The sequence below is a fragment of the Convolutriloba macropyga genome, chromosome 7 (assembly GCF_964194025.1).
Source record: "Convolutriloba macropyga chromosome 7, txConMacr16.3, whole genome shotgun sequence".
Classification (NCBI taxonomy): domain Eukaryota; kingdom Metazoa; phylum Xenacoelomorpha; order Acoela; family Convolutidae; genus Convolutriloba; species Convolutriloba macropyga.
In genome coordinates this window covers 18,762,504-18,789,702 of record NC_134474.1, presented here as the reverse complement: position 1 = coordinate 18,789,702, position 27,199 = coordinate 18,762,504, and the positions used below count along the sequence as shown (strand labels likewise).

General features: G+C 37.9%; 6 protein-coding genes across 7 annotated transcripts in view; 3 read left to right on the top strand and 3 right to left on the bottom strand.

Moving 5' to 3' along the window:
- The window catches only part of LOC142342672 (failed axon connections homolog), a 548,023-nt gene that overhangs the window by 150,396 nt on the left and 370,428 nt on the right, over positions 1-27,199 (top strand). The gene's annotated exons all lie outside the window — the stretch shown is intronic.
- Positions 1-27,199, top strand: part of LOC142342673 (failed axon connections homolog) — a 546,280-nt gene that overhangs the window by 150,396 nt on the left and 368,685 nt on the right. The window lies entirely within an intron of this gene.
- LOC142342670 (cleavage stimulation factor subunit 1-like) overlaps positions 1-27,199 on the bottom strand; it is a 518,885-nt gene that overhangs the window by 126,003 nt on the left and 365,683 nt on the right. The window lies entirely within an intron of this gene.
- Positions 1-27,199, bottom strand: part of LOC142342671 (RNA-binding protein Musashi homolog 1-like) — a 452,119-nt gene that overhangs the window by 59,237 nt on the left and 365,683 nt on the right. The gene's annotated exons all lie outside the window — the stretch shown is intronic.
- Positions 1-27,199, top strand: part of LOC142342666 (putative transporter YutK) — a 280,988-nt gene that overhangs the window by 150,391 nt on the left and 103,398 nt on the right. The window lies entirely within an intron of this gene.
- LOC142342972 (uncharacterized) lies at positions 17,546-18,933 on the bottom strand. Its single transcript, XM_075394653.1, has 2 exons — positions 18,726-18,933; positions 17,546-18,144 (listed from the first exon to the last, which is right to left on the bottom strand). Exons 1-2 carry the CDS (start codon positions 18,931-18,933, stop codon positions 17,690-17,692), a joined length of 663 nt encoding a protein of 220 aa, XP_075250768.1. The 3' UTR covers positions 17,546-17,689.

Sequence of the window (27,199 nt, the reverse complement as noted above, 5' to 3'; positions counted from 1 at the left end):
ATTTTCGAAAAGCGTGCAATTTTGCTGTTTGCTCGTGCGATTCTGCTTGTGCAATATTGCTAGATATCGCCTCTAAAGAATCCCAGTCACTAATGGGAAAACTTTGTGAGAAGCAATTTGAATTGATTTCACACCGCGAAATCATTATTGGTTTCGCTGCCACTTTCATGCACACAAAATCTAAGTTATATCTTGTCTTATGTGGATATAGCCAACTCTTTTTGAGAGTAAACGTTTTTTTAAAAAAAACATATCAACTGTTTTCACTGAAATCGCTTATAGTTGTCAAAAGCAGTGCCCCAAAACTTTCCCATACAATCTTTATAAAGTACAGCTACTAATAGCAACCATCTAGGAAAACATTTTGAACCTTCCTCTCCTAATTTAAAATTATCTTAGAGATTTTATCTGTTGGTGTCATTTTTGGTTAATTTTTGATATCTGTAAAATGTGATTATTTATAGTCGCGCAGCGACAATGAAGTAATCGTTGGATCCCCGCAGGATGGTTTGCAACTAATCAGGTTATTGGGATTGGATTGTGAGCTACCTTTATAATCTGCTCAATTTCAATTTCAGGGTTTCAATCTTGAGTAAAGTTTTTAATGACACTCGAATGGTAGCGAGATTAAAATAATAAAGTTTGAAAACAAAATTCGATGTTCCCAATAAAAAAATTTAGTGCGTTTTGACGTGCTTCATATTAACCCCTGCTTTTCCCTCCATAATTTTCCTTACGACCCCTACCAATGCTCCGGTTCATAAATACTGGTATTGGAATCAATCAATGGACAGCTAACGGTTTTATTACTCAGAACTGTGTTTTTATAAAACGCTGGTTTTGCTCCTTTTGTTTTCTCATTTTGTCCTGTTAATGACAAGTCTCTTTAATTTGTTTTGAATTAATTGGCATCCAATATTGACCCAATAATGCTATCAGCTAACGCCTTGAGTGGATATATTAATCCCTCGTTCGGTTGTGAAAGTTTCATATCGAGTCCCACGAGCCGCTGAGGCACGGCCAAATGATTATATCGCTAATTTAATTATCCTTATTTTATAGAGATTAAAATCGGGGTGAAATGATAGAGGGGTTAAAAGATAGAGGTTAAATGATACAGGGGTGATTAAATGGTGCTTGAAAGATCGGGGGTTAAATGAATAGGGGTTAAAAAGCGGGACACCTTAAAATTGAGGTTAGCGTTGAAGCTCAAGCTTCAATATTTCAAAATTTTTTAATTTGACTTTTGCATGATTTGATTTCTAACTTTAGTTCATATGTTTCCTTGCTAAATTACCGCTGAAACCAAAGTTTCTGAATTCACTATTATCAAATCGATCTTAAAAGCAACTTGGTCAACATTGGTGACCCCTAAACAACGAACTGCAACTAAAACTTCTGAGATAAAATTAAAATCGTAAAGACATTGAAAAAAAAATTGACGCAAAGACGGGGAGTACTTTTGAATTCGTCTCAACACGGGGAGTACTTTTGAATTCGTCTCAACACCGAATTTCTGTATTCACATAACTCAATGTTTTCTTTATTTTAGAACAATTGAGAACTGCAACTACAGCCCGTCAACGAATACGAAAAAAGAGAGGGAAAATTCAAAACTCACAAAAGGGAAGGAGAATAGAAAAAATGCAGAAATAGCATAATCAAAAACAAATACCAAAAGAGAAGGAAAATAGTTTCAGAATATGACAAGAGATAGAAGGATTGTTTGCCAGCAACTAACTTTTCATGTTCTATCTTTCGAACAAAGAACAAAGTAACAAAAGTAAAAGGGTCTCAATCCGAAGTAACCTATATCTATATAAACCCATTTACCTATACATATTTATATACATAATATCATATTTATAAACAAAAAAGACTTTGTCCACGCGTCTTTGTTAACGCCTCTTTGTCCACGCGTCATAACATTGAAACAAATTGGCATAATCAATTTACCGCAGCATTTCAATTTGTGAAATCCAACAAAAACATTCAGGTTTCCCAAACAACACCAACAGTAAATAACTCAGCAAAGTTTAAAAGCCATCAGCTTTCAGATAAATAACTCAGAAATTCAAAAGCGCTCAAAACACAAAAAGTTATTACCAATTGTCCCTCAGGGGACAGCTGTGACGACAGTGACAGTGAAAGCGATGAAGGGACAAATCCAACGAAACGATTCTTGTGCAAAGGTTTCCTCGAAGAACCAAGCATCCAAACTACAAATTATTGCTAGAAACACAACTCACCAACAAACAACACAACATGAGAACTGCCTAACAAATTCACGAACTCTTGCTTCGAATAAAAAAAACAATTAAGGGATAGGAACAATTTCTCAACCGAGAATCGAAATCAACCTCGTTACAATGAGAATACCATATTAACAGAGACAACCTGCAAGGCAACAGTATCAGTAGACACATCTGACATAGAAATACAAACAAGGTCTTGCCGCAACCGGTCTCATGCAATACACAAAATCAGCGAAAACAGAATGGAGAGATACGAAGACAGCTCCAATGTCAGACAACCAACAGTTCACTTCAAATCTGCTACACAACCACCTGAAAATCACACTAACAATCCAACCAACGAACATTTTAGCAATTTGCTTTTTACACCACACATAAACATAATTTTGCCAAAGACACAACTGAAGACATACAATGAAGACCACCTCAAATGGCACGAGTGGTATTGTTATTTCAAATCAACAATACATGATAAAGTGTCCCATTCGGACGCACAGAAAATCATCTATCTGCAAAACGCTATCACTGATCGCGCAAGGGAAAGCGTATTTGGATACTCATATAATGGAGAATTTTATCACGATGCAATAACCGAACTCAAGAGAAGATTTGGGAGACCACAAAATGTTATTGCAGCATATCTCGACAAACTGGAACGCTGACCCAAGCCTTCAACAGACAACCCAGACAGCTTCATTTCATTTGCAGCTTCTTTCAGACCATTATCACAAATTTTTCTTCTTCACGAGTTTACGCCGGACCTGCAATCATCCGCCGTTCTCAGAGTAATCAAAGAAAAACTATCTCCTGCAATGATAATAAAGTGGAACGAAAATGTCATCCGCAAAGAACTTGTTAACCCAAATTTGATCCATTTCATAGATTGGATAGACAAGTATGGCGAAGCGGGCGAAGATATGCCACGTACTCATAATTCATTCTATGCGAGAACACACCAAAGTGGAAAATCTGAACAAAGGACCAACGCTAGAAAGATTTGTCCGCTTTGTTCACAAAGCCGCAATTTAGGAAAATGTCAAAAATATTTGAGTGAAAACGTGTACGACAGACAGCAGACAGTGAGACCACTGAACTTATGCCCTAATTGTCTTTCTGAACATCCAAAAGGACAATGCAACAGTAAATACAGATTCCAGATAGACAATTGTAACGCTTTTCATCACTCAACAATACACCGTAACTATTTCAATACAACACAGCCTAGTAATCCAGGACAAAAACAATCAGCATCTGAATACCGACACAATGGAGATAACTTGAACAGAAACCAGTTCAATTTCACAAACAATAGTTCTTCGTGGAACAAAAACTTGAGCAGCACTAACCCCAAACACAATAACCAAGATAGACATAATGGTAACAGTAATTACAACCGGCAACGCAACAAATACCGATACAACAGCAACAACAACAGCAACAACAAAAACTACATCAACAAAAACAGCATCAACTGCAACAGCAACAATAGCACAAATGGTAAATACAACAATAGTAACAGCTACAACGGACATAACCGGAACTTCTATTACGGTCAATCACATCAAGTGCCCAATACATCCAATTTCAGCCAGAGCAGCCAACTTCCGGAAACTTTAACCAACAATATCAGCGCTCAACAGACCAAAATTTGCAAAGTTCATCAGGCAGCAATAGCCGACACCTGAACTACACTTGCAGTAATAACCAGCCGAGCAGTTGGATCCGCCAACATGTTCAGCTCCAAGCAATACCGGTAACAGTGTTTTCGGAGACTGACAGTCTCCATTGAAACTTACGCTCTCCTTGACAGTGGAAGTGACAATACGCAACTTACCTGGACAATTGCAGATGCTTTAGGAATCAGTGAAAGGAAATCTGTTACAATCCCCGTAGCATCACTATACCAAGAACACACGATAGAAACAACAGAAATTTTTCTTGGATTTGGAGCCATCGACAGCTGTAGACCTATCATTAACTTACCAGTGTTTGCCACTTCTACCACAGACTTTCAAATGCCGACGGTGCCAATTCAGATGCTCAACAGCGTTTGTAAGGATTTCGGTCTTTTAAACGGTATCAATTTTTCTCAAATCAGGGACAACAGAATAGGTATTCTGAAAGGAGCCGATGCTTTTACAGCAACAGTTCCACTCAAGTACACAATCGGACAACCGGGAACACCGTACGGAGTTCTCACACAATTAGGATGGACAATAACGGGACCAGTCCCAAACAAGTATAGACAGCTTACAGAGAAGAACAAATGCAATCGTCATATAACCTTATTCGATAGGGTTAAATCAGAAGGGACGAATGCATATTGGACGAAGACATGCTCCAATTATTTTGGACCTGTGAAGGAACAATCACAACAAAAGCTTCACCTAATACAATAAACCAAAAAGACAAGAAAGCCCTACAAATGTTCGAGGATATAGTAAAACATAACGGAGAGAGGTATGAGATTGGACTATCCTGGAAAGAAAACATACAATTATTTGACAATTACTATCTCCCAAAAGCCCAACTACGATCATTGGAAACGCGCGTCAATGAAGACAGACAGTTAGCTGACACCTAAAACAGCTTAATTCAGAACGACATTGTAAAAGGTTACGTTGAAGAGGCGAACCGAGAACCTTCCCCAACATGCAACCAATTGTGGTATTTTCCCCACCATCCAAAACAGCACAAACAGAAGAAAGAGATTCGTCGTGTAACAAACGCAGCATCTATTTACAAAAGACATTGAATAAAGCGCTTCTAACTGGACCAGGTCTTCTCTGCAGTTTAGTTGGACTCCTACTACGCTTTCGACAGTTTGCCATAGCAGTTACCGAAGATAAAGAATCCATGTTTATGCAGATAGCAGTAAGGAAAGAAGATCAAGACGCATTAAGGTTTGTATGGTACAAAAACAACACCGAAACAATATACAAATACAAGCAACTCATATTTGGTGCAACTTGCTCGCCCTCGTGTGCTATCTATGTACTTCGAAAATATGCCACGGATTATCGGCACGTATCATTGAAGCCAGTTGATCAATATTGAGTAATTTTTGCATGGACAACTTTTTACAGAGTTTCCAGACAACAGAAGAAGCAACCGAACAGACAACATGCATCAAAGAAACACTAAAAGAAGGAGGATTCAACTTAACGAAATTTTTCGGCAACGAATCGAGTTTTCCTTTAATTGACAACACTGAAAGAGATACAGAACTCACGCAACGAGTTCTGGGACAAAAGTGGGATTTCGAAAACGACACTTTCGTATTTAGGAAACCCATTTTAGACATCAAAATTTAACTATCAAAATTGAACTACAACAAGACAACTCTTGTCAATAGCAGCTTCGCTTTTTGATCCCTTGGGGATGATAACACCATTTGCGATACGAATTCGAAGCCTTCTTCAGGCAGTCATTAAACAAGGCAAGCAATCGGACGAAGAAGTACCAGCCGAATTTCATAGTGACCTGCAGAAATTGCTTTGCGAATTCAACAGCATGCCAGATATTACAAAAAAGTGCCTTGTAATAGGACCTGTCGTACTTTATTATTTTGCTGTGATTCGCGTTGCGAGTATGCAGACAGAATGTTTATGAGTGATTCGCGGAGCGAGATCTACTTTAACTTTTGTTTCGCTTACTTGCGGAGCGGGAGAACAAGAGACAGTTTTGCAAACTGAATTGAATTGCATAAAGTGAAAGGAATGAATTAAACAGATTGGAGCCACTTGGGCACAACGTGAATACGTGATCAGACATGTCTGATCACGAAGCGGGAAACTATCAGACAACGGAATGAAATGATAAGGTAAACAAATTGAACAAATTAATGAAGGTGAAAGTAATTGAACTAATTTAAGGCATCAAATAAATTTTACTGCAACGATTAAATAAAATGAATAAATATACCATCAGGTATCACATACCCTTCGCAGCAACAAGAAAAATTGTAATATACAGTTTTTCAGATATAATTAATAATAACAATATTTACAAATTCATACAAGGTCCCCGGTTAAATAGATAATATCAATATATTTGCTGGTTATCATAACTAAAAATACGATGATTAATACAATATAAAATGTCTTTTCAGTTTTTTGAGTGTTACAAGGTCCAATCGTCATTTTCGTAATCTTGTTCTTCTGCATCGAGAGCAGTCATAGATCTAGCCAATGTCGGGGTGTCCGTTTCTAGCAAAGGTACATTTCGTACCACGGGAGGCGAGACAGAACCAATCTGTGGTGACACGTTTTGCTCTTCCGGTTGTATTTCCAAGATTTGTTGCACCGATTCGACAACGGTGACAGGTGGTGCAAAATTTTCGACATCACCCGCTCGTCGGGGTAGTTTAGGCGGTGGTAGGATGTCTGATCCTGGAGATGACGTTTCAGAACCGTAATATGACGGGCTTCGCCTATTACGGTCAGAAGATCGTGTTGAAGATGCTGTTGCGGGTGGATCAGTGGGCGCATTTGTAGGCGGTTCGCTGATCTCGAGTGGAGGTTGAGCGTTTCGGATTGCAGCGAAGTTTGGCAATTTTGGGACGCGCCCCCGCATTGCGCGAGAAATGTTTGAGCGCTGTGAAGAGACTCCGCTGCCTGGCTCTCTCTTCCTATGTTTCATCTTTTTGTCACCCTTTTGCTTTCGGGTGAACTCTTTACTGTGGCTGTGGATCAGCTCTTCAACGACCTTCTCCCCAGCACGTGGCCCGCGTCTGTCGGCGTATACTTTTAATGGAGTCTGTCTCTCCTGATGGGTGCCGAATTTGGCAATATCGCTATTGCGGACGGTAACAATTTGTTTGCCCGGCTCCTTGATGGTCGATGTAGTCGGGCTTATTTTTAAGATGTGTCATCCTGGGGCGAGAACTTCATAGAGGCCTTCAAGTTTCTTCTTGGATCGTCTTTTACCGTGGATTTTTCGAGCCAAGTTTAGCTCTACGGATCGTTCTTTTAGGGGAATGGGGCGGATTGCTTTTGTTTTTAGAAATCTGGATTCGCCATCCGTGCTCGCCCTCCCTCTTGCGCTCGCTTCCGTTGTGGCGCGTGGCATGCCCTTTTCAACTTCTATGTCGCTTCTGTATCCACTTATCCATTTGTCATCGGGCAATATTTCCTCCGGCATCACTGTTTCTTCGTCTAAATAGTGATTTATGATACCCTTATACGACAAATTCATCAAATTCGGTTTAGTTGCAATCACACTTAGCGGGGTATCAGGTTTTCTCCCAAAGTGTGCTTCGAAGGGCGAGATCTTTGTTGTTCTTTGTTTACATATTCGCAATTTGTGAATAATTATCTTTAATGCATGCTTTACATGAAAGGGGTGTGCAGCTAATTTCTCTTCTTTGATACATGCGAGTCTATTCTTAATTGTTTGAATTAATCGTTCCACCAACCCAATAGCACGGTGATCATTTACAGGCGCTTCAATAATTTCAATGTTGTTTTTATTGCAAAAAGTCTTTACTTGATGTCCAATTAAACATTTAGCTTGGTCTAAACGGATAGATCTTGGAATTCCGTGAGTTTCGATGTACATGTCCAAAAATTTTAGAACATTTGGTCCATTAGCTTTTTCATACATATATGCAGTTGGATATTTAGAAAAACGATCGATTGCTGCCAAAAAATATACTTCATTGTTCTTTTCATAAAAAATTGGTCCCCCAAAATCGATTTGAATTTCCTGATTAGGTTCAACACATGGTATATGAGGAGTAAATTGCTTAGCGGGAATTACGGATTTTAGATTCTTACCAATTACTGTGCACGGTTTGCACTCAGTGGCCTTGACTATTAGCTCCCGATGCATGTAAGGCCACCAGCAATGTGTTGCCATACAGATCATGCCCCATGTACCTGGATGACTGGCATGAATATCATCTGTGAGTTGCTTCGCGAAGTACGTTGGCGATAGCTACCTTCTCGTCTATGCATACGCACCCGGAGCGCACGTGAAGGTCCCTCCAGTACGAATGTATGTACGGGTTGATGGCTTTTAATCGGGCTTCGTTATTTGTCAGTATGCAATCCCTGACTTCTTTAAGACGGCATCTTTGCTAGTGAGGGAAGCGATGAGCGATTTACTGAATATCTTTGATACTATATAATCAAACGTGGGGACGTGCGGGCTCGGCGTTAACGGGGTACTAGCATTTGAAGAATGGGTAGGGGATGTTGGGGTTATGTTGTGTGCCATGCTTGTTGTCGCCGGAATACTAATGTTTTGCGGGCGTTGATTTGCTGTGCGGGGTGTAGATGATGAATTAGATCGCGTACTCGCGGTGCGCGTGGCGTTTTCACTGGTTGAGGGTTGATCCGCTGCTCGGGATGTATCATTGAATCGCACTCGGGTTATTCTTTTCTTTGACGGCATACTGTTAGCTATTAAATTGATATCTTTAATTATGGATGATGTTTTAGTTGAGTTTTTGAGAGTAGAAGAATGCAACTGAATTCTAGATCGACAAGGGGCAAAAAGCACTGATTTGAATTCTGGGTGGTGACTTTTTGAGTTATTTTCGGAATGTGATTCGATTGGCGGGATTTGTAATTGAGTAATTTGATGCTTGTGCTGCGCGTATGCCACTTTATTCCTAATTTGGATTAATTGTTTGTTATTACTGGTGTTTTGCAGAGCGAGAGGAGTGCTAAGTGGATTTTGAGACGCGAGTGGTGCATATTTTAAATTGTTTAATTGGTAACTACTATTTGAGGTATGATTTCGCGGAGCGAGTGAATGGCTAAATACATGCTCGCATACTTGCATAGCGCGTGTGCTAATTGAAATTATTGAGCTATTAAGGGACTCAAATTTAGGTGTAAATTTGTGTGCGGAGATATGTGTCTCAATTTTAGGTGTGTTTTGCAGGTCGAGTGTATGATTTGTTAGTAACTGGTGTAAACGTGATGTGGGGTGTTCAGTTTTTAATTCTAATGTGTTAATTGATTTCGAGATTAGTTTCAACTTTGCGACTATAAACTCTTCATCGTATGTGGAGACCTTTTTAGCTTTTTGAGATGGGTTGCGAGAAATATAATCTACTAAACCCATTTTTGCCCCAGGAAGGTGTTCAATATCAAATTGAAAAGGGAGAAGACGATCTACCCATCGGGTTAATCTACTGTTGTAGGATTTATTAGATCGGTGTTCTTTCATAATTGAGAGATGTGCTCTGTGATCAGTAATTACTTTAAATTGTTTTCCATACAGATAATTTTTGAAATATTCTGTGGACCAGACTACACCCAAAAGTTCAAGTTCGTTTACGCTATAGCGCTCCTCACATGAGTTTAAAAATCTAGACGCGAACGCAATCGGTTTCCACCCATCTACAGTTAGTTGTTCAAGTGCCGCACCAAGACCTGACCGAGATGCGTCGCATTTCACGCGTGTTTCGAGTTGCGGGTTGTAGTGACTATTAGCAGTAGCGTTCGCTATGCGGGTTTTTATTTCTTGGAAACAATTTTCATGTTCAGTCGTCCAATTGAATTTGGAAGACTTTCTCAATAGCGGACGAAGGGGGTGGCTTATTTGGGCTAAATTTGGGATGAATTTACCAATATAATGAACGGATCCCAGAAATGAACGGAGTTTCTTTAATGTTTTCGGTGCATCAAGAGCCAAAACTGCCGCAGTCTTAGATTCGAGAGGCTAGATACCCCCTTGTGATATATGATACCCAAGCCAGTCAATTTCTAGTTTTCCAAAGTGACATTTAGGTAAATTTATCCTAAGATTTTCATCATCTAAACGTTGTAGGCAATTCATGACGTAATTTTTGTGATTATTCAAAGACCCTTTGCTAACAATTAAGATATCATCCAGAAAGCAATATGTATTTTCCAATCCAATTAAAGTATAATCCATAGCTTTTTGAAATTCTGCTGGCATGTCTGTAAGTCCGTAAAATCCTGTTTGAAATCTATACGTGCCAGTCATATCACCACTAATTATATTAAAGTTGCAATGATTAGCTGTATTAACATCTAAATTCGATTGACTGTAAGCGTATTTCGGATCGATCGTAGAAAAATAAGTTGTGTTTTGCGAGGCGGGAGCACTTATTTGTTGAGAAATTGATTCAATGAGCGTATCAATATTCGGCATTTGATATTTGTTTTTGTGGATAGCTTTATTCAAAACTTTTGAATCCAATGCAAGCTCTATCGTTTGGTCTTTTTTAACAGTCACCACAATAAGTGAAATGAAATAATTATCTGGGCAGCTCGACAGTTTTATGATATGTTTTTCGGCTAATAATTTTCGAAGTTCTGTATTAACTTTGTCTTGGAGATTGATAGGAATTCGTCTACCTTTTTGGTGTCTAGCTTGGAAATTCTTGTGAAATTTAGATTTTGCTACATGACTTTTTGATCGTCCGATGCGTGATACCAACCCAGGAAATTTTGTGGCTATTTGCTCTTTAAATTCCGAGGATGCAATGTTATTGACAGAATTACCTTTTTGAAGTGTTGATTGCGTTACTGCAAGCCCAATTTGGTCGAACAAATCACGACCAATTAAGGACTTCAAGCCGTCAGCAACAACAGTGAAGATTGCTGTGTTGCATACCCATCCTTTGCTTGTGATCGGAGCTTGGATTTTTCCCAGTACCTGTATTGGCTCGTTAGAGAAGTTTCGTAGTTGTGATGGTGATGATTCGTGGATCCAGAAAGCGCGGGGGCTGTTCTGAACTACTTGCGACGCGAGTGAATGATGCAATATACTGCATGCACTCCCGGAGTCCACGAGTAGAGTTGTATTAACGTTTCCAATCTTGAGTGCCATATTGAGGGGTTCAACTTTCTCTACTGTGGAATCAATCATGGCAACTGTGTTGTCTTCTTCGCCGCTGCTGTAATCAGATTCATAGAGTTTTGGCGGTTGAACAAAGTTTACTGAGTCCTCTGGATGTGGGTCTTCTTCCACCACCCGAACCATCTTTTTCTTGGGATCTTGTGGTTTTGAGTTGATTGTCTTTTGTTGTTTGCGGCAGACTTTCGCAAAGTGGTTTAATAATCCGCAATTGTTGCACGTCTTTCCTTTTGCGATGCATTTTTCGCGATGATTTTGGAGCCAAACTCCACCACAATTGGAACAGTTGAGTGTTGATCTATTATTCTGTCTTGCAGCATTGTGGTTGTTGTTCTGCCAATACGGTGTTCGTGAATTGCTATTGAATTGTACGGCATTTACGTTCGCCGGGACAACCATTTTATTATGTTGTTGAATTTGGTGTTGATTTCGCATTCCAAGTTCCATGTTGATTGCCAAATCCAACGCTTGACGCGGTTCCACAGTTTGTTTTAGTAGCTCTTTTTGGATCTCAGGGTCGATCAGGTTTGTGATGAACACATCGCGTATCAGAGTTTCTTCTTTGTTCTCAAAGTCGCAGTTTTCTGCCAGTTCTTTTAGTTTGCCGTAGAAATGTTCAACAGTTTCCCCCTGAGTTGTTTTGTGATCAGAAAGACATGTCTATCAAATGTTATGTTACGCGGGCGGATGAATGCTTCTTCCACGATTTTCCAGAAATTAAGAGTTGATAGTGTATCTATCATAATATGCGGGTTCTTATAATTCAAGATACGGCGTCCCTCTATTCCAATACTCAAGTAGAGAAGAGATACTGATTTTCGGTCCGCCAACGACCACGGTTTGTCACCACACATTATGCCTATCTCGATGAGTCTTTGGCATTTGTTTTGCCAATTCATTTTTTGTTGCGCGTTGCGCGCGTTCCTTTCCCTTTCTGATTGTGCAGATGCACCCACAATCGTCTCTTCATAGATGGGTTCCAAGGGTAGTTCCACCATTTCAGGCTTCGGGCCGAGTAGCATGTCCAAGATGATATTCTCTTTGGCTAAGAGCGCTAATTTGTATTGAACTCTCCACTTCTCCCAGCGAAGTGGTGGGTCCGGTGTCGGTTTGTCCCAGAAAGGGTCGATTCCAAGAGGTGTTCTTTTCGTTGCTGGCTGCGCCATGTCGTACTTTATTATTTTGCTGTGGTGATTCGCGTTGCACAACGTGAATACGTGATCAGACATGTCTGATCACGAAGCGGGAAACTATTAGACAACGGAACGAAATGATAAGGTAAACAAATTGAACAAATTAATGAAGGTGAAAGTAATTGAACTAATTTAAGGCATCAAATAAATTTTACTGCAATGATTAAATAAAATGAATAAATATACCATCAGGTATCACAGGACCAACGACCAGTCAACAACTTCATGTCTTTACAGATGCATCAAATATAGCAACTTCAGCGGTAATTTATATGAGATCTACAACTACTGAAGGAAATGTCATTGTAAACTATGTCATTAGCAAATCCTGAGTAGCCCCCATAAATCAAATAAATATAATTAAACTTGAATTAGAGGCAGCGACAATGGGAGCCGAACTAGTTAGTTTTGTGGTCACAAAAATGACAAGATTTTTTCCTCAGTTCACTTCTGGACACGGATAGTACTGCAACATTAGGATGGATCAGCTCAGACAAATGACAAAAAATTTTCGTAGCTTACCGTGTCAACAAAATTTTGGAACATTCTAAAGCGGAGGAATGGAAACATATACCCGGAAAGTTCAACCCTGCCGACCATGGAACCAGAGGTTTGAAGCCATCAGAGCTCAAAGAGAAGTGGCTACAAGGACCAAAGTTTTTTTCAAGACCCTGATCACTGGAACTTTGATCAAACAAAGTTTTTATCTGCGACAAATTTAGTTCTACCTAAGTGTATGAACCCCATCATAGAACCAACAAAATTTTCAACTTGGAAACGATTGCTCAGAAGGACAATAACCGTGTACAAAGCAACAAACATTTTACGGAAAACAGATACACTAAACAGTCAGAATGAAGCTCAAACTTACCTGATAAAAATTTTACGAAAAAACACTTTCAGAAAAACAATTAATAGAATGCAAACTGGACAACAACTAGAACCAACACTCAATTCAATCCATTTTTGGATAGAAATGGAGTTTTGCGAGCCCAAGGAAGGCTGAGACATGCGCCAATACCTTGGAATCAAAAACACCCCATAATACTGGACATCAACATGTCACTCAGTTAATTGTTCAAGACGCTCACACTAACAGCTGCCAGCACATGGGAACGGAGTTTATCAGAGCGCACCTGCAACAGACATTTTTAATCATTGGTCTTCGAAGGTTCCTTAGAAGACTCAGCCGGACATGTTTCATATGCCGCCGATGGAGAGCTCAGAATATTACACCAATGATGTCCGATCTTCCGCCCTTTCGATTTGCTGACGCCGAAAAACAATACCCATTCATTTATGTAGGATTAGATTACTTCGGACCTTTCTATATTGAGGATAATTCTCGCAAGCTTGAAAAACAGTACATCTTCATTTTCACGTGTTTAGTAACCCGTGCAGTGGACTTTGAAGTTTGCCATAGTCTAGACTTCGACAGTTGTTTACTTGCAATTAGACGTTTTTTATCCAGGAGAGGATACCCAGAGATAATAATCTCCGACAACGGAACAAATTTTACAGCATCAAATAGGGTACTGAATTTGTATAATATCAGCATTGACAACTCCTATATTGCCCAACAATTATTGCAGCAAAAGAAAGTTTGGAAAATGAATCCACCACTTGCTGCACACTTCGGATGTATATGGGAAAGAATAATTCAAACAGCGAAGAGAACTCTTCTCATAATCTTAGGGTGTCAGCAACTGAAAGCGGAAACTTTCCAAACAATAGTGACAGAAACGGAAGGCATCCTTAACTCCCGCCCATAGCTTACGTTTTTTCTGATAACAACGACGAAGAAGCCCTAACACCCAACCACTTCATTCTTAGACGACAATATCCAGCCTTAGCCCGCATCACAGCGAAATTGAAAACTTTCAGGAAGAAAGATTTCAACTATACTCAAACGCTTTTGGACCACTTCTGGAAAATACTTCAAAGAGAGTACACATCAGACCTAATAAGCAGAGCAAAATGGAGAGAACAGTCGAAACAATTCAAAGCGGGCAATTTAGTCTGAACTCTGAACGAATTTATGTCAAGAGGTATTTGGCCCCTAGGACGGATAACGAAATGTCATTACGGAGCCGACGGAATACCAAGATCATTTGACATTTGACTCTCACTCATCCTGCAGTAAAACTGTCAAGAGTCATAGATGAAGAAGAACTGATCAACTCAAGGAGCGTAGCAACAAACCCAACATAATTCCAAGCTTTAGCATTATCACCAAATGTTTCACATATTCATCTCCTGACAACCAGTCTTCCAACATTCAATAATATTGTTAACCCTTTTCTCTCGTTGTGTGGGAGGATAGTGCATTTTGTCAAAACATTCCAATTAGCTTTTAGATGTCAAGCCACCGCGAGCGAGATGGCGAATTGCAACTCAGAACAACATCAGAAGCCAAACAGATCAAACCGATCCATTCCAAATCTAGTAACCAGCGGCCCACAAGATTGTCTAACAAACAACGCAGCTTACAATGCAAAGAGAAGATCAACAACTACGAAAGAGATTATTAGTCACAAACTCAATGTGTTTTATAGGAGTATTCAGGTTCAGCCCTAATTTTAAAGCTCGCCCTCCTCTCGTCCTCCTTCATTTCTTAATTTGACTTTTGCATGATTTGATTTCTAACTTTAGTTCATATGTTTCCATGCTAATTTACCGCTGAAACCAAAGTTTGTGAACTCACTATTGTCAAATCGATCTTATAAGCAAGTTGGTCAACAGTTAGTTAGACTTTTTGAGTTTCGATTTTCTGTTTTTGCTCTCAATTATCAGCACGGTTATTGATTGGTCCTATTGAAGCTCAATAAAATTTTTAAGAAATATCTTTTTCAGTTATTGACTTCAGGCTTGTTTTCCACAGATCTGACACTGTATTGAGACTGTTCAATTACTCTGATTAGTGAGCTTTTTGGTTGCTTATTTTATAGATGATTTAGAGAAAAATGCATTTTTGGTCATTTTCGATTTTATTACAGACAACCGGTTTTTAAAAACTATTTAACTTTTAAATTTTTGGTCTTCCCATGTACTTGTTTGTTTTTTTAATAACTTGGAATAATAACTTGGAGTATATGTAGGACATATAACCTAAATTTTTTTGTCAAATTAGTGGGTCTTTCCCATTATAGCCCCCCTAAAATTATAGCCCATAAATACCATGATTCGGGGGGTGTCTATAGGTTATCTGACCACTAAACTGGGGGGCTATAATAGGAAAGACGCAAATTAGTTTGTTTATGCTTTGAATAGCTGTCAACCAAGTTACGGGAATCTTCAATCGATATCCATACCAATAAAAGCATCTACAAATGAATCCAACGGGCATGGCAAAACAGTTAGCAGAAAGTTTATTAAAATTATTGAAAGCTTAGTGAAGACAAAAGCCAGAACTGCGCGGCCAAATCAGCCAAATATTGGTCAAGTGTCGCATTCATCAAAGTTAATATCAAAATATTGCAAAGCAATCAAGAAATCTAAGGAAGACTGAGGGTGAAATGTAATAGGATATCCAAAACCACATTTTCGTTATCAACCGGCTTCGCGTCAGTGATTAGTGCCTTTCTTCGGATTTAGAGAAAAGTGCATTTTTGGTAATTTTTTGATTTTATTACAGACAGCCGGTTTTTAAAAATTATTTAATTTTTAAATTTTTGGTCTTACCATGTACTTGTTTGTTTTTGTTTTTTTTGTATAATTACTTTGCAAAACTGACAAATCTTGTTGGCTTTCTCGGTAAGCATAAATTATGGACATTTTGGAAAACAAATCAGAGCATAGACAAAACAAAACATGTTTTGTCGTCTTATCTAACTCAAGATATAGGACTATCGTAACCACTGGTTTAATCTAAAATGATAATGCGAAATCTGATCGAATGAAATGACCTAAGCTAGATAAATCCAAGGAATCGTTACTCGAAAGACCAGAGTGTTTTAAGCCCATAATTAAGCCAAGAATTTTGATAAGCGTCGCCGGAATATTAACTTGGAGCATATGTAGGACATAACCTTAAATTTTTTTTTTTGTCAAATTAGTGGGTCTTTCCCATTATACCCCCCTGAAATTATAGCCCCCTCCATCATGGTATAAATACCATGATTGGGGGGTGGGCGGGGGCTATAGGTTATCTGACCACTAAGCTGCTGGGGGGGGGGCTATAATGGGAAAGACCCAAATTAATTTGTTTATGCTTTGAATGGCTGTCAACCAAGTTACGGGAATCTTCTGTTGATAGCCATACAAATAAAAGCATCTACAAATGAATCCAACGGGCATGGCAAAACAGTTGGCAGAAAGTTTATTAAAATTAATGATTGAAAGCTTAGTGAAGACAAAAGCCAGAACTTCGCGGCCAAATCAGCCAATATTGGTCAAGTGTCACATTCATCAAAGTTAATATCAAAATATTGCAAAGCAATCAAGAAATCTAAGGAAGACTGAGGGTGAAATGTAATAGGATATCCAAAACCACATTTTCGTTATCAACCGGCTTCGCGTCAGTGATTGGTGCCTTTCTTCGGATTTAGAGAAAAATGCATTTTTGGTAATTTTTTGATTTTATTACAGACAGCCGGTTTTTAAAAATTATTTAATTTTTAAATTTTTGGTCTTACCATGTACTTGTTTGTTTTTGTTTTTTTTTTGTATAATTACTTTGCAAAACTGACAAATCTTGTTGGCTTTCTCGGTAAGCATAAATTATGGAAATTTTGGAAAACAAATCAGAGCATAGACAAAACAAAACATGTTTTGTCGTCTTATCTAACTCAAGATATAGGACTATCGTAACCACTGGTTTAATCTAAAATGATAATGCGAAATCTGATCGAATGAAATGACCTAAGCTAGATAAATCCAAGGAATCGTTACTCGAAAGACCAGAGTGTTTTAAGCCCATAATTAAGCCAAGAATTTTGATAAGCGTCGCCGGAATATTAACTTGGAGCATATGTAGGACATAACCTTAAAAATTTTTTTTTTGTCAAATTAGTGGGTCTTTCCCATTATACCCCCCTGAAATTATAGCCCCCTCCATCATGGTATAAATACCATGATTGGGGGGTGGGCGGGGGCTATAGGTTATCTGACCACTAAGCTGCTGGGGGGGGGGCTATAATGGGAAAGACCCAAATTAATTTGTTTATGCTTTGAATAGCTGTCAACCAAGTTACGGGAATCTTCTGTTGATAGCCGTACAAATAAAAGCATCTACAAATGAATCCAACGGGCATGGCAAAACAGTTGGCAGAAAGTTTATTAAAATTAATGATTGAAAGCTTAGTGAAGACAAAAGCCAGAACTTCGCGGCCAAATCAGCCAATATTGGTCAAGTGTCACATTCATCAAAGTTAATATCAAAATATTGCGAAGCAATCAAGGAATCTAAGGAAGACTGAGGGTGAAATGCAAAAGGATATCCAAAACCACATTTTCGTTATCAACTGGCTTCGCGTCAGTGATTGGTGCCCTTTTTCGGAATCCTTTGACCTCATCAAATGCGTCTTCGTCCAAACCTCCTGGAACCTGCATCAGGATCTCGTACAGCACCTCCTTAACCTGTGAAAGTACCGAAGTGTTGTTCAGAGGAGCCGGGAGTTCTGAAACGTCCATTCCTTCATCGGAAGACCACAACTTGTACATGTTTCTCCAGGAATCGATGGTAGTGTCGTTCAAAGAGTTCGCGATTTCCTTCACACGTTGGTTCGAAATCGGAAATGCCATTGACTGGTCAACCACCATTAGAGTGATGAGGAAACACACTGCTACATGCACAGCTGACATTGCTAACAAAAGGCACTGAACACCTGTGTAAAAGGCAGGGAGTTTGTGTTGAACAGCTGAAACAAATCAAGTCACTTATAGAAATTACGGATCTTTTCCGTTTGTGCCCCCCAGCTTAGTGGGCGCATATTATTTGCACCCCCCCCCCCCAAACGCACGTGCCATATTTTTACATGATTTACCATGTAATGAGACGTGCTCTGTAATTGGGGAGAGCATAACGAACTAGGTGGGGGGGGGGGGGGGGGGCACAAACGGAAAAGATCCCAAATTACACCCTTGAGTTCTTGAGTCCTCGTTATGATCTATTCGAGTCTTTCCCATTATGCCCCTCCCCCGCGTAGTTTACGAGCGCATGCCTACATTACAGAAGACATATTCTGGCTGGGGAGTTATAATTGCACAGACACCATTACTTGCGATGTGCGTTGGACTACCCAGGTCAAAGTGCCCACACCTCTCAACAGACCCAATGGTGCTCAGACCGAGTATTTCCAAGCCAAATTTACGGGGTCCGGAAGTGGGTAAAAGTTCAGCAGGGGTTGGGGGCTGACTAATAAAATTTATTGCGCAAAATATGACTGACGACGCGGCTACTTAAAGCAATATTTAATTGTTTTTGTTGATTTGGTCTCACCTCGTCTAGACTTGAGTATAGAAATATAAATAGATTTGTTCGCAATTTGCTGAAACAACACAACAATACAGTAGACTAAAACAACAATCGTGTAGTTCAGTTTTGGCCAGAAGTCAATTTCTGCAACAAGAGTGTTGAATTTAGTGAGGAATAGTCCCGCGTTTCCACAAATTACGCGTAGCAGATCATTATTGGATGTTGACACCATTTTGATTCACGACTTTTGACAAAGGCAAAAGAAATCAAAACATAAGGAAATCAGAGTCTTTCCCATTATAGCCCCATCATAGTGGTCAGATAACGTGTAAACACCCCCCACCAATTAAATATTAAACAAACAATAATGCTGGGGGGGGGGGGCTATAATGTTAAAATGGGGGGGGGGGGGGGCTATAATGTTAAAATGGGGGGGGGGGTATAACTTTGTGTACAGGGCTGTTATGAGAAAGACCAGTATATTGCAATGAAACATCGGACATGCGCACAGATGACATAACAACACCAACACCTACCTTGCCCATTGAGTTAGGGGGGGGGGGGGGGTGTAGTCTCATTAGAAGCATAATTACCAGCATAATTACAACACTGCAAAAAGTAAAAACACCACTTGTGAGGCTCAAGGAAACATCGGAAAATTTGAAGCAGTTTACTAACTGCCTATATGTTAAGCAGAACCCGACAACAGAACAGCCCATATTTCAAAAGAAAAACAAAAAATGGCAAAAATCACTAGTACTAAAGAATTTTGGATATAAGTTATCCTCTACGATTGAGTTTCTAACAGCCAGAAAAGTTTAAAGCAAACGTGAAATGAATACTTTTTTAATCAGTGTGAAAAAGAACAAATCAAATCAAAAATCTTTACAGCTACGATTGTAGGTATGTTTCCACACTTAGTTGGACTTTTTATATTTTCGAACATATAGCTTCTTTATTTGAGAACATATATGAACAGCCTCACTTAAATGTCTTTTGAGAATTGGCCATTTGCTATTTTTGAGTGTGTAATTATGATTATCTGCTGGGGGAAAAGGATATTAAATTCCAATTTACAAGTGATCTCATTTTACCTTAATACGTTTTAGCAGATTCGGATCTATTCTGTTCCCCCCCCCCCCCCCCCCAGCTTAGTGAGCAAAAATCTTTTATGACCCCCAGGCGCACATGCTATTTTCTCACACAGTAACGTGCCATGTAACATATAATTCGTAACTGGGGGTCATAATACATAAAAAAAACTGGGGGGGGGGGGGGGGGCGAAACAGAATAGATCCGCAGATTCAATTTATATAAAGTTAATGTATCTCCATGAAGATTCATTAAGAAGTCAATTTTTGGACAAATTTAGCGACAAACTTCAGATTGAAAAGCACTTGATTGGTGGTTTTTCGCCGCTTGTTATTTGAGCAAACATTTGGGAAACTATATAACGAAGGACTCTGTTGAATAGAGACATGACAATTTTCATGGAATATTTGTTTACGTAACCAATTTAATATTGATGCTATTCTAAAAATCAATTCTGATGAAAATACTATTACCTGCAAAAACTTTGCGATGCATACCAGCAAGCTAGGGGGTTCAAGCACTCGTCTTCCAATTTATTCTTCGTTGAAAACCAAATAAAGAAAAGCGTTTCGAGACTATTACGGTACCTTGTACTTACCAAATTATAACGCAAAGAATGAGCAACAAAAAATTTTCATGATTAACCTCAGTGTCAGAAAATTCTTTGGAATTAAAAACCACAAAAACACATACGGCTCTCGAAATCTAAATTGAGGAAAATAAAGAAAAGAGAATTAAAAAAAATTTTAAAAGATTTAATTTATTATAATAACAACAAATCAACACCTGCGATTTTTCTTTTAAAATACTTAAAAATTAAATGTCCCTGGAAAGTATTCAAAATCAGGGTGAATAGATATTAAGGTACATCGAAGATACTTTAAAACAAAAATAGCAAAGTTTTATTATACGAAATTTTGTATCAGATTCATTAATCAAAACCACGCGTTTAATCCTCTGGTGGGGCCGAAAATTAAACCATTGTCTAATTTATCCTCCAATACAACGAAAACAATAAACAATAAACGAAAAAGGGAAATGCGCAAGCACTCGTTAACACTTTCCATCAGAAACAGTTTTCGAAGTTCAACGGAAATGCATGCATACTAAGCGCTTCAACAAAAATGAAATAAGCATATTTGGACACGCAGTGAAACTTGTCAATACATCGATTGAGAGATAAATGCGTATAACATAACAATCCACACATTGAAATGACAAAAAAAACATAGCAGGACAAGTTATTGCACAAGAATTATCCGATCAAAAATTAAAAAATCTGTAAAAAAATTAGAGTCAACATGTTGCATGTGAAAAAAACTCACAGTCTGGAAAGTGAATGTCTGCTCAAGCACTGTTGTCTCACTGCTCTAAAATTATAGTGAAAAAAATTCAAGCCACAAAACCACTTTCTTTTTTGCTCTACTTCATGCTTCGGCGGGATCAAATTCACTTGAATTTGACTTCATAAATATGAAATTGTGTGAAGAAACGAAAAAAGACAGCGCCCCAAAACAATTCATATTAAATTATTTCATAGCCAAAGACATGGAAATGAAGTTTTTATATCAATTCTCAAGCTTCTAAAACAATGCTTTAAAATAAAAAAGGTTTGATAGTCGGGCACTTAACCTAGAGGCAACTAACTTAGTCAATTGTTGTGCAATTTAATTATAGAAACGCAAAAAGTATAAGAAACGCACGTACGGAGCAATAAAATTTGCCACAAATTTTTTTCATTTTTTGACCAATAAGTCCTATTTTGCTTACTCTACTGATTTGCCCAACAAAGTTTCCTAGCTTTTATTTCTGTACATACATTAGAACATAAATTGTCGTTACCTTCGTTCCTTGTGCCTAGCAACTGAACTCGTCTACACACACTAGGACACTATTAATATCAGTGAAAAGCCATCAAAGAGAGCAATCAACAAACCTGCACAAATTTTTCTCTTCCAACCAAAAAATTTTTGATATTTAAAGGGTGAAATGTTAGTGGCCGATCATCCTGAGCTGTTGGAAGAGACTTAGTTGTCTAGTGAACTTAAAACGGAAGCATCTACAATAAAGAAAAATTTCTGCGGGAAATCTAAAAAACACTCCGTAGTTTTTATTGAGATTGGCTACTGTTTTTTAGCGTTGTATTAGTGCAATTCATCAAGCCATTCTAATACCTTAGTTAAATAGTATAAACACATAAACTAATTAATATCTTTTTCATCATTTGTGACGAGCAAGTTGTGAAACTTTATTTTACATGTAAATAAATACGTTCCTTTTACGACTCCCATATCTTTGAAAGGAAGCATGCATAACTATGTATATTCCTTGTATGTTCTTGTTTTTTTTCAAAGGAGAACTGATATACCGTTTCTTCTAGCTCCAGTTTAAATGGCTGTATGCATACCTGATATCTGGAGTTATGTTGTTTTGTTTTCCGCATTGCAAATGCAGCAAGTCGAATCCTTACTTATTGAGATTGTTTATATTGTCTCTACGATTGTTCTATACATCGTATTTAGAGATTCATCAAACGTGTTGATAAAAATAATTATCTTAAACTGCTGCAAAGAAAGTCCAAATCCGTGGTCTCTGCTTGGACTTTGAGATACCGATTCGCCTGTCAAAACTGTCTAAACTTAGTAAATAAGGTTCTATACCGCAAAAGTAGTAACAAATTGTTGCAGTCAATTACAAAATCGACCACTAACGTAAATCAGCATTCATTTAGCATATAGACTAATGTTTTCGAAATCAGCGTGACATTCGCCAATACGCTTTTTTCAAGTGAGATAATTTTGTTATACTGAAATAAAACTGATGGTTTTATTGCCCTCAAACTTGAAGAGAAGACAGAAGTCAACCAATTTTGTTAGTTTTTTTCAATGATCAGCAGCACGTTGTGTGGTTTTTGTAAGATCGCTTGAAAGTGAGATTAGTCAACTAGTGGCCAATGTTTTTCAGTGAAAAGTAGATGTCATTTTGCACCCTTGATTTCCGTCAAAGAACGATATTTTTTTCATGTAGAGTCTTCAAACTGATTTTACTAGTGATGATCCGATTATACTAGTCAAATACTTTTCCAATTAACACACATTTTTTTCCAATTTTCAGAATATTCTCCTAATGGTTAAAAAAGATGCTGAATTTATTTTTATCAAGTTTTTTAGTTTCCACAGTTTTTTTGAGGTTGTGATGAACAGATTAACTTAGTATTCTCCAATTATATTTGATGCCGGAAAGCGGACAATATTGATGTTTTATCTTTGGTTTTTCCTATTTCAATATAATCTATCATATTTTCTCTGCAATTTCCTCTTCGTTTCTCAAATGAAATCTCAAAGGTACTTTCCCCTCTCTGAAGTACCTCTTTGTTCTTTCATTTATAAATCTGTTTTTTCTCTTGGTTTTCTCGTGTAAAATTTGAATATTTAATTCTGATTTTGTTTCGTGTTTTCTTTCTCAAATTAAAAAAAAAACAAATCATTCACTCCATGCTTTCAGTTTATAATATTTAACTAGTATGTTTGCCTAGAGCAATACTTTCTCAAAAATTGAGCATAACATGAAGCAGACACCAGACAGCAAAGGTATCCACAAAAGGAATTCAAATCATTCTAGAAAATCTCGATTTTCTTTCTAATGGGTTCCAATTGCCCCTAAAACTCTTAGTGAAGCGAGCGTTTCCGGCTCAGCTGTACAACCAGAATATTAAAGTAGCCCGAGAAAGACAAAAAACACTGGATTTGAAATATCGATGACAAAACTTCAAGAAAGTTAGAACTGTTTTGTGATCAACTATCGAATCAAAAAGTCAAAACTACTATACATTGTAGGACGCAAGGACGTGGAGAATTCAATAATAGAAACCCGCACCATGAAATATGTTTGCAGATCTTTTCAACTCATGGAGGTAGCGTAGCCTTCATAATAAGGCCTTGAGTTAGTTAAAATTAATCAAATGAAGAACGAGTCAATCAAAATATTCTATGGTAAAATAGAGAAATCAGATGAAAGTTGAGTTGGAAACTCATGATTAAACATTTATTCGTGTAGTTTTAGAATGGCAAGAATTGCAAAATGATTTTCAATGCAAACTTCTGAGGGAAACAGTCATATCACTACGAGCCTTAGATCTCACTTTTAACCTTAAACTCGATTCGGGGAATCAGTCGCTTTTTGTAAAGCCAACCCAATAATAGCTTTCCAATGAACGTAAACGAAATAAAACTTTATCGTCAAAGTAGATCCCCAAAGCCAATGGTGTACAAAATCCTAGTTCTCAATTTGCTTAGTCAATAAACTTGAGAAATTGCAGTTTGCAATGGCTACTCAATCATAAAAATGCATTGCACTAGGAAAGAAATATTATCAATGAGGATCATCATTTCTCCAGAATAAGCAGAAAATAAATGGAGCGAGAGACAGGAAACAAAAAGTTGAATCACGTTTGGGTAGGGCCTCATTCTACAGCCAATTCATCTGCGAATACCTGGAATTTTGTAACTGCAACCTATCTAACGGATACTCTGCAAATTTGTGCGGACGGACATTTATGAATAAGTAAAGCCGAATTTAATATTACTCAGCAAAAAATAAAACTTGTAACAAATGCTGGTGAAATTCGACAAAAAATGCATCAGAAAATTTTGAAATAAAACATTTTCAAAATATCTACATGAGACGCGTGAGCACAACCGCACATCTTCGGAAAGTAACAGCTGGCGAAATTAGGACGCTGAATTTACAAAACATTCAGGCCGTCAGATTGTCAATATTAGTATTGTCCTCTACTTCTCAATTTACTCTGTTTGCAAGGTAAGCAACAAGGTTTCATAAAGATTTGCATAGCCTAAATTAACTTATAATTTCAAAGGCAACTGTGGTTGTTCAAAATTCCCCAAAAATACCAGCAGACAACGAAAAAGCGCATGCTTTCCGAACTTTAAAATTTAATTTAAAGCCGCATTGACAAACAAAAATCTCATGCCAAATATTGAATATGCTGCTCATATCAGTTTTATCGACTAGAGTTTTTATTGATTCCGCGTCGCTACATGCAGCTCACTTCTAAAGAATCGAAACGAAATGATTTGTAGTCGAATAGTTCTTAATCCCGAGACTCAATATTTTTATTGGTAAATGAGACTCGAATACTGTTTCAAAACTGTTTTTAACGAATTCGCTGACATACCGACTAAAATTCAAAGAGCAATATTTTACAGTTTGAATCATAAAATTGGAGTTGCCGAATTCGAGAAGATGTTTAAAAAAATTCACATCCAATAGAGTAGGCAAGAACAATTTACGAATCAACTTTTCAAAATAGTCTTCCGAAATTTACTGAAGCTGAAAATTTGTCTCTGGCGGTAAAATCTCGAGCAATCATGTCACTCTAGTGTGAAATACGATTCAAAAATTGCGTTCTATCTTAGGTTGGTATGTCATGATAATAAACAAATTCATACTCCTGCACAACTTTGTCCGCATCTGCGTCCCTTACAAAAATTGAAAAATCTAAACTGATAGAAAGCAACAAGAATCAACTTTGAATCAATGAAATTCAGCAGGTAATTGGCATTTCAAACCAATTGGTACTGGAATAAAAAATTTTGGGTCAAGGTATACTTTAGTTGTGGCTCTCTAGAAAACTTAACGGTAGAAGAAGCGAAGGGAACTCACATATTTTACATTGCATTAACAGACCCCAATCGCGAACATCACAAAGTTAACGACTTGTGTTATGATCAACTTTATTTTCAAAAACTATTTCAAAAGCAGGCTAACAATTTAAAGTCATGGCTGATCATTGTGGCTTACTCTTCTCTTAATTATAGACTCATTGCCCTATTAATTATAAATTTCTTCTAACACACTGGGTAAATCGCCTACTAATCTTATCATCTGCTACCATTTATACGAGCTGCAAACTTGAGATTTGTTGTAAACAAACCCACGAAGTATAAAATTCAGGATATTTTCCTCTTATGCCCTCGGTACTTTATGCAACCCCTAGCTTCGGAGCACATGCTGTTACAATGTTGCAAATAATATGCATACCCACTAACCTGGGGAAACAAAAGGAAAAGATGCGAAGTCATGTATCTACCCTCACAAATTAAGCATTCGTTCAATAATTAACTAACTTCTTACCAGCTTTTCGTTTAGACAAACTATCAGTTGACCGGACAATAGATCGGAAGGACAGCAGATCGAAAACAGAAAATTTGGGACAATAGATCGAAAATTAATCTGTTCTTTTTGGTTGAAATTAAGCATTATTTGCGAGCTGCAATATATTTACCACATTATGACCATGCCTCGCGAGCCATGGTCATACCTTATTGGCCCGTGGGACTTGATATGCATCTATCACAACCGAACAAAATATCACAACAGAACATGTTATATGCTGTATAAATGATCGTTCAAGTCTGGTTACTCCAATACTCAACTTGAATAATTTAATTTTCGATCTATTGTCCCAATTTTCGATTTCGATCTGTTGTCTTTCGATCTATTGTCCTAGCACCAAACTATCATGGGAACGAACTTCTCGTAACGCAAAATCAGTATTTTGAGAGAGGGAGGTTTAATCAGTTAATACAAGCACTTAAACCCCATGAACCGGTATCATTACTTTAAAACAATCCTCACCTCAAAATTTGATCTAGTAATTGTAAGCACATGAATTCAGAAGCAGCCATGCTGCATTCACCACTATCAGAATCAGCAATGATGCCAAATTCAAGTTAACATTTCAATTGATTTAAAGTAAAAGTGAACCGCAAATTCCGAAATGTAACGTGTGGTCTTTCCCATTATAGCCCCCAGCTTAGTGGTCAGATAACGTATAGCCCCTCAAACATGGTAATTACACCTTAAGGGGGGCTGTAATTTCATTGGGTGCTATAGTGGGAAAGACCCGTAAGTGGTTGGTAAAGAGCATTATAGCTGCAAAACTTGTATAGACCTAAAACAACATATCTAGGAAGCTTGCATTCACGCTCAGCTACTCACTAGTTTGGATTCAAGGATGTTTAAGCCCTGCATCCATAAACATTGCTATGCTAAAATCTTAAGGTACCTTCGCAGTTCACGTGCGTCAAAGAAAATCTGACCCTACCCGACACTATTAAACAGACACTCTTTGAGGCAAACCGGATCTTTTCCGCTAGCGCCCCCCAGTCCTATATAGTCGAAACTTAGGCACCCCCCAAATATCATTGTTTTGCTACTTTCCGGAAAGGTTACTTGTGTTCATGATTACGTACCTAGTATAATACATCAACAGACACATTTGCAACATTTTTCAGGAAAATGAAAGTAGTAGACCCTTTTACAAAGCACGCAATTCCTAATAATGCAATATAAGTACAAGTTTTTGGTTGATGTTTACATTATAT

Excerpts from the sequence above, each read along its gene's own strand:
- LOC142342972 (XM_075394653.1), bottom strand. The coding sequence starts at position 18,933 with ATGGTGTCAACATCCAATAATGATCTGCTACGCGTAATTTGTGGAAAC. Across the intron at positions 18,145-18,725 it reads TATACTCAAGTCTAGACGAG|CTGTTCAACACAAACTCCCT; the intron begins GTGAGACCAAAT and ends GATTTGTTTCAG.